Below are 16,451 nucleotides of genomic sequence, written 5' to 3' on the forward strand. Positions count from 1 at the left end.
GGAACATAAATCTTGAAACCATACTCTTCCTTCTCCCCCCTATTAGAAGTTGAAATATTGACCTCAGTAGCCACATACAAGAGTCCAATGATCAGTTCAGGCACAGGCTTCTCACCAGTAAGCTTCTCCAATTATGGCTTTAAAAATGACTAGTGTTTTTAAACGACCACTAATGTTCCTTTCCCTTGAGAGGCTTGAAGGATCTCCTGGGGTATGAGGAAGCAGGAATGAATGTGGAGACACATAAAGACCATGGTGTGTAAGAGCTTACTTTGGTTCCAGCAGTATTTCTTGGGCCCAGAGGAACTACCATACCCTTCATGAGATCATGGCTGATGAAGTCCAGGGGCCATGGCAGTGCAGAAAGTTAAGTGCTGGGGCCACATCAGACAGAAAGGCAATGGGACAAACAGGAGCTGGCACAGGGTAAAGCAACATTGTCCACCAGTGTGTAGGAAAGTGCTTGAAGCCACCTGCTGTGAGATGTTATCTGTAACCAGGGGAGAGGGTGTCTACAGCCATGCTTTTAAACTTATTTTATAATCATGATAAATGATCATACTGACCCTGTTTTCAAGTCAGAATGAACATCCCTAACTCAATCATTACACCCAAACTTGAGTTTCTGTATTTCCAGCGCTGAGTATGTAATAGATGTTAACCATCATGGATATTCTCATCTATCGCCCTGAGTGGGCAGGCAGGTGGGCCACTGTTAGCAGCCCTCAAGGGCAGGCAGCATGAACTGCTCCCTACTCCCTCAAAAGTGGTGAGTCCTACCCAGGAAGATACACCCCTATGTCCTTGCCAAGGTGAACCTAGAATTCACACACTGTGTCCAAGTGCCACACTAGAGAAGAGGCATCGTGAAACAAGTGTTAGCAGGATATGGTGGAGAGATGCATGTTTTTCAATGAAAGATGCATTTGTCAGGCAACTGTAAACTTTTCTGTGTGAGATGCTATGAATTATTGCTGTCTGATTTGAGATACACTGTGATCAAGCTGAAGGAGGGCTTAGGTAAGGAAACAATCTGGAAACAATGCTATTTATTTATCTATTTATTTACTTGTCTCCTTCTCTCCCTTTGAGTCAAAACACCACAAATCACTTAAACTTAGAGTCCAGTATTCTCCTCCTTGCAAGGATAACTAGCAATGAAATATCTGCTCAAAGGAACGCTTTGGTCTCTAAAGCAATGCAATGTTTTCAAAAAGCTGTGTGGGGTGACAACCAATAATATATACACTAAATCTCTGGCATGTGTAATTAGGAGTACTAAATGCCTTCAACTCCAGACACAGTTCACAAAATGAGATTATAACCATGTTGTTGACTACAGCAAATAGAGTTCAAATCAGTACATTGGCAATGTGCCCAAGAATAGCATTAAAACTAATCGTGCAAGCAGTAAGTTATCATCATACTTAGGTTTCTGCATTTCTTGGCCTGATATAGGTGGTGTTTCAGTTTGAAGGACTTACCAGCAGGTGCTGTGGTAGTTTTTGGAGCTGGAAGTAAGCTCCTGCGTGGAGTCGCTGTGCTGCTCGATACCTGCGTTGTGCTCTTGCTGCTCCCCTTGGGGATATCTTTAGAAGGTGCAGATACCTTAGGAGTGGTTTGCTCTTCATTTCCAAAGCTTGAACCTGCAGGAGACCAAAATTGCTCTAATTATAAGTTCATAAAAAATGTATGTAAACTGTGGCACACAGACTGAGTTTGTATCAGCAATTATAATCTACAAAGACATATTCTTATTGCAGTTTGGGCTAAGTTACAGGGACCTTCTCCAATACAAATGGCTATGTAGAAATAGAGTTCCCAGTAACTTACTTAAACATAAAGTCTTGGCAGGTGTTGGAGTCTGACTCCAACAAGAATTTAATACCTATTTTTGGGCTAGCTCCATGAAGGTATCTGGCTGCAAGGTTCACTAAAAAAAAAAAAAATCTAAATATCTGGGTGGATGACTTTTTTTGGCTTTGTAGCTGCTACAGGAGCCAACCTACACACCTGCCTTAACACTTGGGAGATGCTTGTTGTCAGGTTAAGGGAAAAGAGCAGGACTCAGTGGTGGAAGACATTGAATTCTCCTACCCAGGATGGATTTCCCACAAACAGTCCCTCAGACCACACTCAGATGTTTGAATAATGACACTCAGACATTTGACACTGTCCCACATGACATCCTGTCTCTAAATTGGTGAGACATGGTTTTGACACATGGAACACTTGGTGGATTAGGGATTGGCTGAGTGGTCACACTCAGAGTTCTGTCAATGGCTCCATGTCCAAAGGGAGACCAGCAAGAAGAGGCATTCCTCCAAGGTCGGTATTGGGACTGGCAACATTTAATATCTTTGTTCTGGACATGGGCAGTGGGATTGAGGGCACACCCAACAAGTTTTCTGAAGACAGCAAGATGTGCAGCACAGACTGCACACTACAGGGAAGGGACAGGCTGGAGAGGTGGGCCTGTGTGAACCTCATGAAGCTCAGCAAGGCCAAGGGCAAGGTCCTGCACATGGGTCAGGGAAATATCAAGCACAAACACAGGATATGCAGAGAATGGACTGAGGGCAGCCCTGAGGAGAAAGGGCTTGGGGTGTTGGTTGATGAACAGCTCAACATGACCCATCAATGTGCACTTGCAGCCCAGAAAGAAAACTGTATCCTGGACTACATCAAAAGAAGTGTGACCAGCAAGTAGAGGGAGGTGATTGTCCCCTCTAATCTGCTCCCATGAGAACCCACCCAGAGTACTATGTCCAGCTCTGGGGCCTGCAACATAAGAAGGACATGGACCTGTTCGAACGAGTCACAGAATCACAGAATATTAGGGATTGGAAGGGACCTCAAATGATCATCTAGTCCAATCCCCCCGCCAGAGCAGGAACACCTAGATGAGGTTACACAGGAGGGTGTCCAGGTGGGTTTTGAATGTCTCCAGAGTAGGAGACTGCACAACCCCCCTGGGCAGCCTGTTCCAGTGCTCTGTTACCCTCACTGAGAAGTTTCTTCCCAATTTTAAGTGGAACCTCTTGTGTTCCAGTTTGAACCCATTACTCCTTGTCCTACCATTGGCTGTCAATGTCCAAAGTCCAGAGGAAGACCATGAAGATGATCAGAGGGCGGAGCACCTCTCCTGTGAGGACAGGCTGATAGAGTTAGGGTTGTTCAGCCTGGAGAAGAGAAAGCTCTGGGGGGACCTTATAGCAGCCTTGCAGTACCTAAGGACGTCCTCCAAGAAAGCTGGAGAGGGACTTTTTACAAGGGCACGTAGTGATAGGACAAGGGGTAAGGGCTTTAAACTGAAAGGCGTTAGATTTAAGTTGGGTAGAAGGAAGAAATTCTCACCCATGAGGGTGGTTAATCACTAGAACAGGCTGCCCAGAGAAGTTGTGGATGCCTCACCGCTGGAAGTGTTCAAAGACAGGTTGGATAGGGCCTTGAACAACCTGCTCTAGTGGAAGGTGTCCCTGCCTATCACAGGGGGATTGGAATTATATAATCTTTAAGGTCCCTTCCAACCCAAACCATTCTATGATTCTAATAAGAAGAGGAAAAACCAAAAAAATCCCACAAAACAAAACAAACAAACAAAAAACCCTGAACCTTTGGTTGCCAAGGTTTCCAGTTTATATTGACCTCTTTCAAAACCTCTAATGGGTTTAGCTTCCTCCTGAATTTGCCATCCAGGGAATAATCACATCCTACACTCCTTGTAGATATAAGGAAATCAATATTTTCTTAACTTTTGAAAAAGGCAAATTTAGAGTGTCTTCTTTAGCTATTGAGTAGAAAGCCTAAGAGGAGCAAAAGATTACAGTATGTCTGGGCATTTGCAGAAGGATGAACATTTTGTTTGAAAGTGGAGATAGTGGCAAGAAATATGTAGGATTTCAGAAAGGGGCTATAATTTTTATTTCTATTGTTTTAAAAAGATACAATACAATGCTATTTATGTACTGCCTGCAGAAAAATGATAACATTATTTTAATAATTGATATGTCCAAATCTCCAGTATTATTAAGATGTAGGCTTCTTAAATGTGTGCAAGCAAAGGAGAGATTTTTTTTTGCCTCTCTTACTGAAAATCCACTAGAAAAAAAGTGCAGGTTGGAAAAGAAAATCCTCTTTTCTGATAAAGGAAGAATATACCTTTTGGCTCTGACAAAACTGCTTTAAGTTTTGCTGTGTCTATAAGGCTGGTTGCATTTACATTTTAATTTAAATCACATACCTGCAGCATACATGGACTTCTACAAACACATTTGACCTTTGATCAAATAATAAGACACATTAAAAATTCAAACTAAATGGTGTACTGTACCCTACACAGGAAAAGGAAAACCTGAAGCATTTGTCATCTTTACACTGCTGTGCACATAACAACCCCTTGGCACATCAGGTTGTTGTTTTATCTCCAGACTACACAGATTCTTCAGCCATGTAACAAACACTTAAGATTACGTGCTCAATTATCTGCTGACAAAGCACCGCTGACCTCAGTAAAGTCACGTCAGCAGAAAACCTGTCCCGGTCTCCTCTGCAGCTGTGCACAAGGACATCTCTACCAGGTGCAGGGGGATGCTCTGTGTATCCACCTCATTCCACCTGCATCATGCTCCTAAAAAGGTCTCCGGCATGTGCTCATCCAGTTGGTTTGGGTAGCACAACTTGTAGAAAATTTTTTCTTTCCTCTGTTATTTGTTTAAAAGTTTCAGTTATAGAGACACTAATCTTGAAGAGGAAATTATTCCTGTTTGCAGAGAAAGGCCGTTCAAGTGCTGTTTAATTGAAACTCTTTATTATCTGTTGTGAAATGTATTATATGGAGAACGTTTCAACTCACAAACCTCAACAAATAAAGCAATTTCTGCTTTGAAGAATGAGGTGTCCCGGGAAGTTACCTAACCTCTTATTAAAAATTATAGTTAAAAAGCTGTTCTAGTTCTTGAAGATGAATTGCCACCAGCTACAAACACTTTTACTGTCTAAAGCACAGCACAAGAGGTCTGTTAATTGCAGAAATGAGTGGTTGGGAAAGCTGACAAACACAGACTCATCAGGACCCCTCAATCAGAAATGCTGGATGCCTGGAGACAGCCAGCCATCAACATTGTGTCATAGCTGGACAAACCCCTTCAGTAGCAAAAAGGCAAAGAAAAAAAGTGACTCAGCTTTTCGATCTGTTCATAAGAAATGGACTCAGGGAGACAGGCTGCATCGCTGTACTGGGTGTCTGTGGCAAGGTGTTGGAGGCTGCATGAGGAGAGGCCAGGGCTGCCCCATGCCAGACACAGCTGGTTCCAGAGTGTTTCAGCCGACTCCAACAGACCCATCACAGGACACAGCTGGGACCATCAACCAAGCTGGAGGCACCTCTGAGAAAATGAATTTAAGAAAGGGCAGAAAAGTGAGAAAAAAGTGTGAGAAACTGCCCTGCAAGCACCAGGGTCAGAGAAGGAGAAAGGGGAGAAGGTGTTCCCTGCAGCCCCTGGAGAAGACCATGGTGAAGCAGGTATTTCCCTGCAGCCTGTGGAGAGGGCCATGGTGGAACAGATATCCACACTGCAGCCCACAGAGGATCCCATGCTGGAGGAGGTGGATGTGCCCTGAAGGAAACTGCAGTCCATGGAGAGCCATGGCAGTAACAGGCTCCCGGAAGGATCTGTGGCCCTTGGAGAGGAGCCTACACAGGAGCAGGTTTATCTTGAGGGACTGCAGCCCATGGTAAAGACCCAGGCTGGAGCAAAGTGTGAGGAGGAAGAAGTAGCATAGAGAAACTACTAGGTACTAACCTCAATTCCCATTCCCAATTCCCCCTGTGCTGCTTGGTGGGGAGGTGGGATGGAAGAGGGAGAGAATTTGGGAAGGAATAAGTGAAGTCGAGCCTAGGAGAAAGGGATTTGGGGGAAGTTGCTTTAGGTTTGTTTTGTTTGTTTGTTTGTCTTTGTTTCTCACCATTCAACTGCATTTTAATTAGAAAGATAGTTAATAATGTTCCCCAAGTTGAGTCTGTATTGCCAGTGACAGTAAATGGTAAGTGATCTCCCTGTCTATCTTTACCTATGAGCTTTTTAATTTTATTTTCCTTCCCATCCTGTTGAGGAGGGTTAATGAGAGCGCAGCTGGATGGGTATCTGGCAGCCAGTCAAAGTCAACTCACCACAATAGCAATATCAATATATCCAGGATTTGCTGTGATAAGATAGATTTTTAATGTAAGAGACAGTATCTCCTACTTTGCTGTTCACTCCGAGATGGAGTTCAGAATGAGACAGTGGGGTACAACAACATGTGCATGTACAGTATGCTCCAAAAAGCAAATGTTTGCTGCTTCCATGTATCATTGCGGCAGTGTCTAGTTCCTGAGGAGCAGGGCAAGCTGAGCTCCACCTTGCTACACATGGTGCTGGTTTCCACTTTTCAAATAGCATTCAAAGAAGAAATGAAATTAATGATGCAGGAAAATGTGTATTCCTCATGATCTAAGAGGAAAACATAGGTTTTCATTTACTTCATGGAATCCACTTATTGAAGGAAAATCAGAAAGATTATTCATCAGATGGTACTTGTCAATCCAGGATAGTGTCTTCCACTATTATCTGCAGCAGGTGAGTCAGTAGTGCATAGTATCCAGGTGATCACATCCTCTGTTATATTGTACCTCTTCTCTCCTACTTCTCTACTTTTGCATTTTATCTAAACCAGGGGAGACTCTTTGCTTGACTTTGAAGCACCTGGCAAGTCATTTAGGTGCTCCTATGTAAAATGCCTTGTATTTTGCAGACTATGCTCTATGAGGAGCAGCAGTGCTGACTTTGCAGTAGAATATTTAACAGACTATTAACAATCCGCTGGAGCTAAAGGCCTTCAGCCTCACTTTTATTGTCTCATCACTATGAGCCCTAAGGTATCCTGCTCTTCTGCTTGTGAAAAAAATACAGAGAAGGAAAGGCCTTTGAACACTTGCAATTACTTTGGAGAGTCCCAGCTGGACCCATTTATCCCCTATACTGTTACGCCAATAAAGATGTGCAGAAGTAAGGGCTGACAACATACTGTAGGCTGCATGTTCAAAGAAAACCATGATCAAAACCCCACTGGCTCCCAAGTGGCTTGAGGCACCCTCTCTCCATATATGTCACCGTCCCCTTCACAAGTGATAGAATGAGAAGAAACAGCCTCAAGTTGCTTCAGGGGAGATTTAGATTGGATATTAGGAAGAATTTCTTCCCAGAAAGGGTTGTCAGACTGCCCAGAGAAGTGGTGGAGTCACTATCCTTGGAGGTGTTAAAAAGATGTGTAGATGAGGTTCTTAGGGACATGGTTTGGTGGTGGACTTGATGGTGTTAGGTTAACAGTTGGATTCGATGATCTTAAAGGTCTTTTCCAACCTAAATGATTCTATAATTCTCTGATTCTATACTACATATGACTGTAAAACCAGAAGGAGCATGGTTGGAGGAAATTCTGCATTTCACAAGAGATTAATTAAGCCATATTGTGTAGCAGTTCTTAATCTGAGAGGAGACAGTGACAGGAAGGACTGCATTCTGGACCCACACAGCCACAGATGTCCCTGCCTGCACTCAAGGGCAATAACCTTCAACCTTCTGTTGGAGAACTTGAATCCTTTCTAGAAAAATAGCTTGTCTGACAACACCTACAGTGCTCTGTTTTGCTGAGAATCAGACACCCAAAGAATATTCAAGCACAAGCGCAGCTGCTTCTGCAGCTCCCTGTCTCACAGGGTGCTATGTGAAGCCTATCGAAACAGAGTGTGTTTCCAACTCTTCAGAGCAGGTCAAGCATCTGCTGCCCTGGCAGCATGCTTGGAGTTATAATCACACCTGAGACACTGGGAACATGCTGGCTTCGTGAATGTTCACTGAACCACAAACATTTACCAGGGTAATTGCAAGCTCTTTCCATCTTCAAGATCCTTAGACAGTACTTGATGCCAAGTTTAATGACAATGAAGGTACGTCTAGTTGTTGCAGTGGTGAGCCCACTTGGCATTTCTAAAGCAGTTTCCAGTCACAGAACTCAATGAGCTTTACAAATAACAAAGAGTTGAGTCACTTTCCAAGTTCACATAGCAAGGGAGTAGCACAGACAGGCTGAGAAAGTGAGCAGGAAAATCTCATGATGAATGAGGCTGGAATTACTTTTTTCACCTGCAAAACATTGGTCTGGATTATTCCTCTGTGTTTTAGTAGGCTGCACTTCTGTGCCTCTGTTTTCAAGAACAAATACAAGCACAAAATGAAACTTAAAATCACTGCCATAGGGAATGATCTGATAAAGAAAATACCTAAACTACTCTGACTAATCAGATGATGTTTGAAACAATAACCCACAAGACACACTTTTCACTAAATTGTAACATTTGCCCATTCTTCAGTTAATGTCCAGACTTTATTTCTGATTTTCACCTGCGAAGTGGTAATTTTTATAGATTGATTACAAGATGTACAGCCTGTCAGATGATCTTTTTTTTCACTAATTTAAAGGTTATTGTTTTAAATTTCAACACTGTATATTCCAATATAACATTTCACAGTGTAATTATCAAAAGACACAATAGAATGTACAGCTCTGTGGCTCAAGCTACAACAATGCTACTGACCAAGCGGTACAGTGCTATCATTAGTCCTGAGAGGTTACCATGCTGTTACGATGTTATGATAGTAGATGAGATTACTAGCTGGCTAATTTGGTTTTTTTTTTTTCTGTCTTTGCTAAGAGCCAGTGCCTGGTATTTCCTCATACAAGAGGCCAAATGTTCAATAGATCAGGGACAAGCTGATGACAAGTTTATTTTCCATCCAGAACAAGAAGTGGCTTAAGGATTGATGTTCACACAGTGCTTAAACCTAGCTTAATTACCCTTAAGTATTTTTCCCATTGCTTTTTTTTTTTTGGCTCAAAGGTGTCTGAGCAATAATCTCCTGTAACATGTTTATTTTAGATAAGGTTTGTTCATGTCCACATGCCTTTATAAAAGCTGATTTTTCGGAAGTCTTAACGTTCAAAACTGAAACCTGAATTTTGAGTTTTGAGCTTAATAAATTTCACCAAAATAAGGAGCCAAATCTGCACTGCCTGTCAGCACAGGAGCCAGCTCTCTGAGCTTTAGATGGCTTTGGGCCTCTGCACTGCAGATTACTACCTCTGAAACAGCCCCTTCATTGCTAGGGAGGGAGTCTGCTGCCATCATTACTTATTAATGACAGCTATGTGATCGATCATGCCTCTATGATTCTGTGATTCTGTGATTTCGTACAGCACCACTTAAGTTTGTAGGAGATTGCTGCATATCCACCCTTTTCCTCATCCCCTCCAGTCCTAAAGCCAAGCACCTTTCTCCTGCTGTCAGGTGGCCATGCAGATAGCTGTTGAGGCACCTGAAGGTTGGGAACTCTGCAAAACCAACCATCACCAGAGGAGCTGCAAGAGCATCTCCTGTGCAGATGCACCAGCAGGCTCCTCCATCACCTCCAGCTGCCCGAGATGGTTCCTGCAGCCAGAGGCTGGATCCTGCACTTCCAGCTGATCCAGGTAAGCAAGAGAGAACAGGGTGAGGGATCAGGAGGCTGGGCTTAGCCCGGCTTCCAGGCTCTCCCTTGTCCACCAGCACAGCTGGACTTGCAGCCAAGCAGCATCCACCAAGCTGGGCTGTGTGTGCTCCTAGACTGTTGCAAAGGGGGTCATTCAACTTAGCCTCACCTACAACAAAGTGGATTTTAGAGAAGTGGAGGTGTTTTACCTCTGCGAAGTGGAATTGAAATCCTTCCTTTACGTGTTTTACTGTTTTTGATTACTCAGGGTTTTTGAAATCCAAATTAAGTTTTGTGGCACAGAACCATCTTCAGTGTCCTTCATACATCATACATAGTAGAAATACAGCCTTCTGCTGATGCACCTCCTTGCATCAATACTAACCTACTCGTTTCGACTCACCTATTGAAATGCACATTTTAGGATGCAGATGAATGGATTTCTTACTTGAGCAGAGTTATGTGCTGCTCCCTACTGAAGTGTTACAAGCCTCATTGGGCAAGGTGAAAATTTCACCACAAAGTAAAATATTTGTATGGGTTAGTAGAAGTTGCAGACAACTTGCTGACCATGCCACACTTTGGAATCACAGAACACATTTTATTTGGGCTCTTGTGAAATGTTACACCTCTACCAGGCAAGATAAGCCTTTCATTATGTAATGAAATTCTACTGTTGGTGGTAGCTTTGCCTACCACTGGTGGATTGTACAGCTGCTGGGCAAGCTGAGCTCACACATATAGCTGGCTAATTAAAGCCCCATAGGGTATAGAGTGAAGACAGCATAGTATTTTGCTGATTAATCATAATGTTTGTCAGAAATGATAACATAAGGTTATTCATATCTTGCCAAAGACACCTGGAACTACACAGACATTTTAAAATGGGTCTGAGACATCACTGAGAATCCACCTTCTGAAAGGGCCATCTCTTGGCACTACTTGGATCTGAATTGTCAAAGGTCATTCATGACCAAATCTTCCCTGCAAACTTACCTCATTCAGTATATGACTCTGTCCACAGAGACAAGAGACATCCCATATCATGAATACCCTGTTGAAGTGTCTCATGTGGTACCTTGAGGAGCTGCAGCAGTAGGACCACATTCTGGGGAAATGTTTGCTTCTCGAACTGAGAAGAGAGTAACATATCTGCTGTAAGCTTCTCCAAAACATATGGATTGAGTTTTCTAATAGATCAGATCAGAGTAACCTTAACTTATTGTATAATTACTGAACACTGAAGTTGTCAGAAGGGCTATTTCTTAACATCCGAGGTATGCTCGAAGGTGAATAGTCATAGTGCTTTTGGAAGTTTTACTTGCTGACACAAGTTAAGAAGAACATATTATATTCCAGTTAAACATTTAAATTCCTCTCAGCAAGTTCATTTTGGGAGAGAAAACAAGCAGCAGAAATAAGCAGCAGATTTTTAAAAAATCCTGTGTTCACTTAATTTACTGAAATGAAGTGCTATTGAAGGCTGTATTTGTAAGAAATGCTATATTTGATCCCAGTGAGGGAAACTGAAGTGTTGCCTTCAATGCAAGCCAAATTTGACTTAGGATGAGTGCTTTAGGAAAAAATGCTACACTCTATATTATGCAAAAAGCACAAGAAGTAAAACAGGAGCACAATTTTACTTCAGGTATTTTCTGTCAGTGGGTCACACGCTGTCTTACAGAGGAGATGGATGAATACAGGTCCAATGGCCACTTCTCCCCTTGTTGCCCAGCAGAGTTGTGCTCCACACCACAATTGCCAGGCACTGTAGAGCTGTCAAAGTAACACCAAGCACTGATGGTATTTTTGCCAAGGACACATCTGTGTTCCAATGTCCTCAGCTACCAGATTGACTCTTGGGATTGCCTGTGGTTGCCCAAAAGTTAGAACCACCAGAAAGAAGATACAGATAACCTCTGTTTTCTACTAGCACTAAAGCATGTATGAACCTATTCAGGGGGAAATTTTCATGGGTAGGAAGATTTTGATGTTCCTGAATAGTACTTCAGTCCCAGTATTCACATTTCTAGAAACACTAGTTTTGTAACGTGACTTGCGCTCATGACCATCTGCTCTAATGGCACAATGCCTGCTTCTGAACAGGCATGCCAGTTTTAATAGGGCACAGGCACCCATGAAAGATAGGATTAGAAGTGACATCTGCTCTGCAAGAAGTTCCCCCTGATGGCAAGAAGTGCCAAATCAGAGCCACATGACTTTATTATAGGGAATTACATCTGTTGACACTTATAGCACTATATCATCAACACATGCCTTTTTCCTGGAACTGCTGTTTCTAATTTGCTTGAGCACTGGCTTGGAGTTCCATATTTGGACACTTCAAGGGATATAAACCTTGGTAAAAGTATTAATGGCATTACAATGGTGTTAATGAATTTCCATCATCTTTAGCAATCCGTGCTGGATGCCACAGCTCACCAGACTAGGAGAGTTTAAGCAATGCCCTAAAAATTGTCAGTCCTTAAAGTCTGGTAGCATTCAGTCCTGCTCCTTCCTGCCAAGTCACAATAACCTGTGTGCTATGGTTTATGTGGAATTATGCTAGATCAAAGAGCTAGTAAATGTGTCTGTCTCATTCATTGGCATAACAATGACTTCAGAGCAAGCAATATGGGCTAAGGAGGGGAGATAGCATGCTCAAACCTCAAGGATGGAAGAACCCTAAAGAGTCTCCACTTAGTCACTAATTAATTGCAATTTATGAGCTCAGACAGAGATCCTCAAAGCTGCTTAGGAACTTAACTCCTATTTCATTTCACATTCAAATTAAACTCACACCACTTAATCACCATTTCAGCCCCGAAGGAGTTTCAAACCAACAGATGTCTCCATTTCAGAGCATGAAGGATGCAAGCAGCTGAGCAGAACCTCATATGAATGCTGAGCAGTGCTCTGAATGGAGAAAAAAGGTGGCGACAGGCACCAAAGCTGTGTGGTGCTTTGGAGACAGGCAGGGAGGCTTCTAAGCTGTTCAGAGCAGCCATTCGCTGTGCTCAGATCAGGTTCATCCTCTTGAATTATGTGCTGTTCAAGAAAAAATGTGTCCATCTTTTGTAGAATAGCTTGGGTTAGCCTAGCAGGCCGGTGCATCCTTCCCCACACCCCAGAGGACATCAGACCCAGCAGGTACAACTCTCTGTCCTGCTGGAGCTGAGACACTGTGCACCATCTGACAAGGAAAGAGGCAGCAGTACCCCGTCACTCATGTCCAAGAAACTGCCTAATTTGTGAAGAGTCAGTCCTGCATCTTATAGAAAATGACGTATGAAGCACAATATTTACCACTCCCCATGCCTAGTAGAGCAAGGGTTTCACAGTGGGCACATATTCCTTCCCCTTCTCCCCCAGCGTATCTCCTACAGGGAGAATAAGTGCAAGTCAGAGTTGCAGGACCATTAGAGGTTTCCAACTTTTTTGATCTGCTTGAATTTTCCTACTGGAAATTTTTCTGCTGGTGGTATGGACCTTTAGAGAAATGTCACATATTTTTTTCTGTATAGCATAGGAGAACCTGATTTTCCCAGTTAACTTTAACTAATGCCTTTTTTAAGTAATGCACAATGTGCACTGTCCTGCTCTGTGCTGGCTTCTGTGTAGATCGGTGTTTTGTGGCTATTTTAGATGTCACACAGAAAAAAAATCTATAGCAAAATAAAAATCTGATAAAAATGTTTGTGTAGTCCAGAGTTTCAACAGTCAAAAACATATTTCTGTGGAAAGCTTTATTTTTCCACACGCATTGGGTATATTGTCTTTTAAGGCTCCAAAAATGTGACTTGTAGAATTCTGCTGATTAAATGTTGTTTTCCTCACAAAACATCTTAACCAGTTTGATCAAATGAAGGTTTGGTTTTTTGTTTTTTGTTTTTTTTTTTTAATGAATACTGTCAGTTATGAAAAGCCTGGAAGTAAAACTGCAATTCAAAAACACCTAGGGAGAGAAACACACAAGCAAAACATTTGTCTATTATAAATGGCATTATCCATGGAGAGTAAGCATAAATTATCAATGTGACCTGTTAAAAATTTTACTTATCTCATGCTTACTAAAAACAGTGCCTTTAGTAGATGATTTTGAGCAAAATAAGTTTTTTCACAGTGAGCTAATTTTACAATTAGCAACAGTAAATGCTGTGACCCAGTTAAATAAGTTTTACAAAGTGTTTTAGCTATGATTGTATTTCTATGAACTAAAATAATCTGAACTAGTTGGCCCATAATATTTTGCAGGCAACAGGTGTTTAATTGTCTTTATTTCACAAAAGAAAATCTCTTAAAAGTATACGAAATCAAATTTCTGTTGAAAACCCCAGAGGTTAAATGGAAGAGGCAGGTTCTTAAAAGCTGACAGTGCTTTTATAGGGTAAACTTTTCTACTTGGTAAAGTATCAAACATTTTGTTGATTTGATCCTTTTGTTTTTTCCCCTTCCTATCTGAATTTAGCTGGCTGGTAGTAGCAGTATTCAAGTAAGTAGCATCTCTTAATTACAATTAATGCTTCTGATAAGTAATAAACTGTAAGACCATTTAATTGGAGCATGCAGAAATGATTTACACAGGGTCGTAATGGTACAGCCTGGAGTGGAATGGTAAAGCCCCATATAACTGGGCCCTGGGGAGTGCAAGGCACCAGGAGCACTACAAGCAGGCTGTACAAACACCTCTCAGGCATCTGGCAGGAGACAAAACCGATAAACTAGATTCACAGGGAGAAACCACACCAGCACCACATATTAAAAGCTGCAAAATGAAGTAACAAGTACTAGTAGTGGGTGATTCTCTGTTGAGAAGCACCAAGGCGCCCATTTGCTGGCCTGATTTATGGTCAAGGGAAGTTTATTGCTTGCCAGGAGCCAAGATCTGGGATGTCACAGGAAGACTGCCACAATTGGTTAAAAGCAAACTACTGTTCCCTACTTCTTTTTCATAAGGGCACCAATGGCCCAGTTAGGTAAAACCTGGGCAAGATTAAGCATGACTTCAGAGCCCTGGGGGTCTGAGTGAAAGGGACAGGGGCTCAAATGGTCTACTCCTCTGTGGTGCCAGTCAGGGATAAGGATGCAGGCAGACATTCATGCATTATACAGATAAATACCTGGCTTTGTGGCTGGTATTGTCAGGTCTTTGGTTGATATGATCATGGGATGTTCTTTGACAAATACAGCCTATTGAGGAGAGATGGCATCCACCTGTCTAGAAGAGGCAGAAGAGTCTTTGGTAGCAGATTGGCTGACTTAATGAATCATGCTTTTAACTAACGAATTGGAGGGGATAGAGTCCACAGCTGCAACACCTGTATATCTATAAGCAACACGGTGGATCTACCGGAGTAGTGAGGAATGCTCCCCAACCCTTTCCAAAGACAAGTATACACGTAGTCTGGGTAACACACAGGAGGAACTGGAACTCTGTGCCCAGTCTGAGAGTTACATCATCATAGGAATCACAGACACTTGGTGGGAAAATCCACATGACAAAAATCGGAAAGATAAGAAAGGAAGAAGAAGAGGTGGAGTTGCAGTTTGTGTAAAAGAAATCTGAGTGTATAGAGGTCAGCTAGGCAGTACTGTCTCAATTTCTGATCCCCACAATTAAAAAAAATACGTGGACAGACTGGAGACAGTCCACCGGAGGGCCATGAAGATGATCAAAGGGCTGGAGAATGTGCCCTATGAGGAAAGGCTGAAGGAGTTAGGTCTTTTCCCCCTGGAGAAGAGAAGGCTCAGAGAGGACTACATCACAGTATTCCAGTACTTAAAGATCTCCTACAAACAGGACAGAGGCTCTCTCTTCACAAGGAGCCACATGGAGAAGACAAGGGGAAACAAGTTCAAGCTGCACTAGAAGAGGTTTCATCTTGATAGAAGAAAATGTTGTGGTTTTTTTTACAGTGAAAATAATCAGTCACTGGAGCAACCTCTCCAAGGAGGTGGTGGAGTGTCCATTGCTGGAGTTTTTCAAGATGTGATCGGAAAAACCACTCTTGTTTCTTCCCTGAGCAGCCCAGGGTGCTTTTGCTCAGCCACAAAAGAGCTGTAGGTAAGGCAGAAATCATAATAAAAGATAGTAAAGATAAGAAAGTCCTTGTTGCTCTCTGTCATCAGAGATCTCTGAGGTGCTAGATAATCTCATCTAGGCTCCCTTTCCCACAAAAGGTTGGACCAAATGGTCTTTCAAGGTTCCTTCCAACCTAGGTTACTGTATGATTCTATGAAAGGGGAATATTAAACAAAGAACTGCAATTTCCAATGTCAAGCTTAAAAAAAAAAAAAAAGAGTATACAGCACTACTTGCTCAGATAGTTACAGTATAAATGATGGTGGTATAATACAATTTATGCTCTAGACATATATTTCTTGCGGGATTTGTAAGATATCGGTCTGATTACTCAGAAGACAGAAATCTACACTTCAGAGAGGAAACACAGCCTGGGCAGACAGGTGTGAAATTCCTTGTCTGACTGCAGAGCCCCAGCACTCTTGGCACATGCCTTAGTATCAGGGAATCTTCCCCAACTAAGTGACTTGTGGGCAGGAGCCATGTTATGCACATGTCAGCACATTGCATCATGGTATCTGCTACTTTTATACAGATGTTATAGTTACTCCTAAATCAAAGGCTGTTGATTTGAAAATACGTTATGGTGCCAGAGGCAATTTGTGAGTAGAATTCTTACTTCTAGAGGCTAATTAATACATCCAGGGGCACCAGCAAAAATATCACAATTTTCTGGACTAGCACTGGTTGCTCGGATTGAAATTACACACATTATCCATTAATCCATTCCTGGTCTTCTGTGTCAGTGGTCAAGTTGCTGCCAGAGTAGACTCATGACTGCAGCTTCCATTTTGACATGA

At 42.3% G+C, this 16,451-nt stretch overlaps 1 protein-coding gene across 1 annotated transcript in view; it reads right to left on the minus strand.

Annotated features, from left to right (window-relative positions):
- Window positions 1-16,451, minus strand: part of MTUS2 (microtubule associated scaffold protein 2) — a gene marked incomplete at both ends in the record, with an annotated part of 188,305 nt that overhangs the window by 68,813 nt on the left and 103,041 nt on the right. Inside the window, one exon of the mRNA XM_080363539.1 lies at window positions 1,485-1,646. Within this exon, the coding sequence (XP_080219665.1) occupies window positions 1,485-1,646 (162 nt within the window). The remainder of the gene's footprint in view (window positions 1-1,484; window positions 1,647-16,451) is intronic.

Source organism: Nesoenas mayeri, assembly GCF_963082525.1.
Source record: "Nesoenas mayeri genome assembly, chromosome: 1".
In the NCBI taxonomy this organism is placed as follows: Eukaryota; Metazoa; Chordata; class Aves; order Columbiformes; family Columbidae; genus Nesoenas; species Nesoenas mayeri.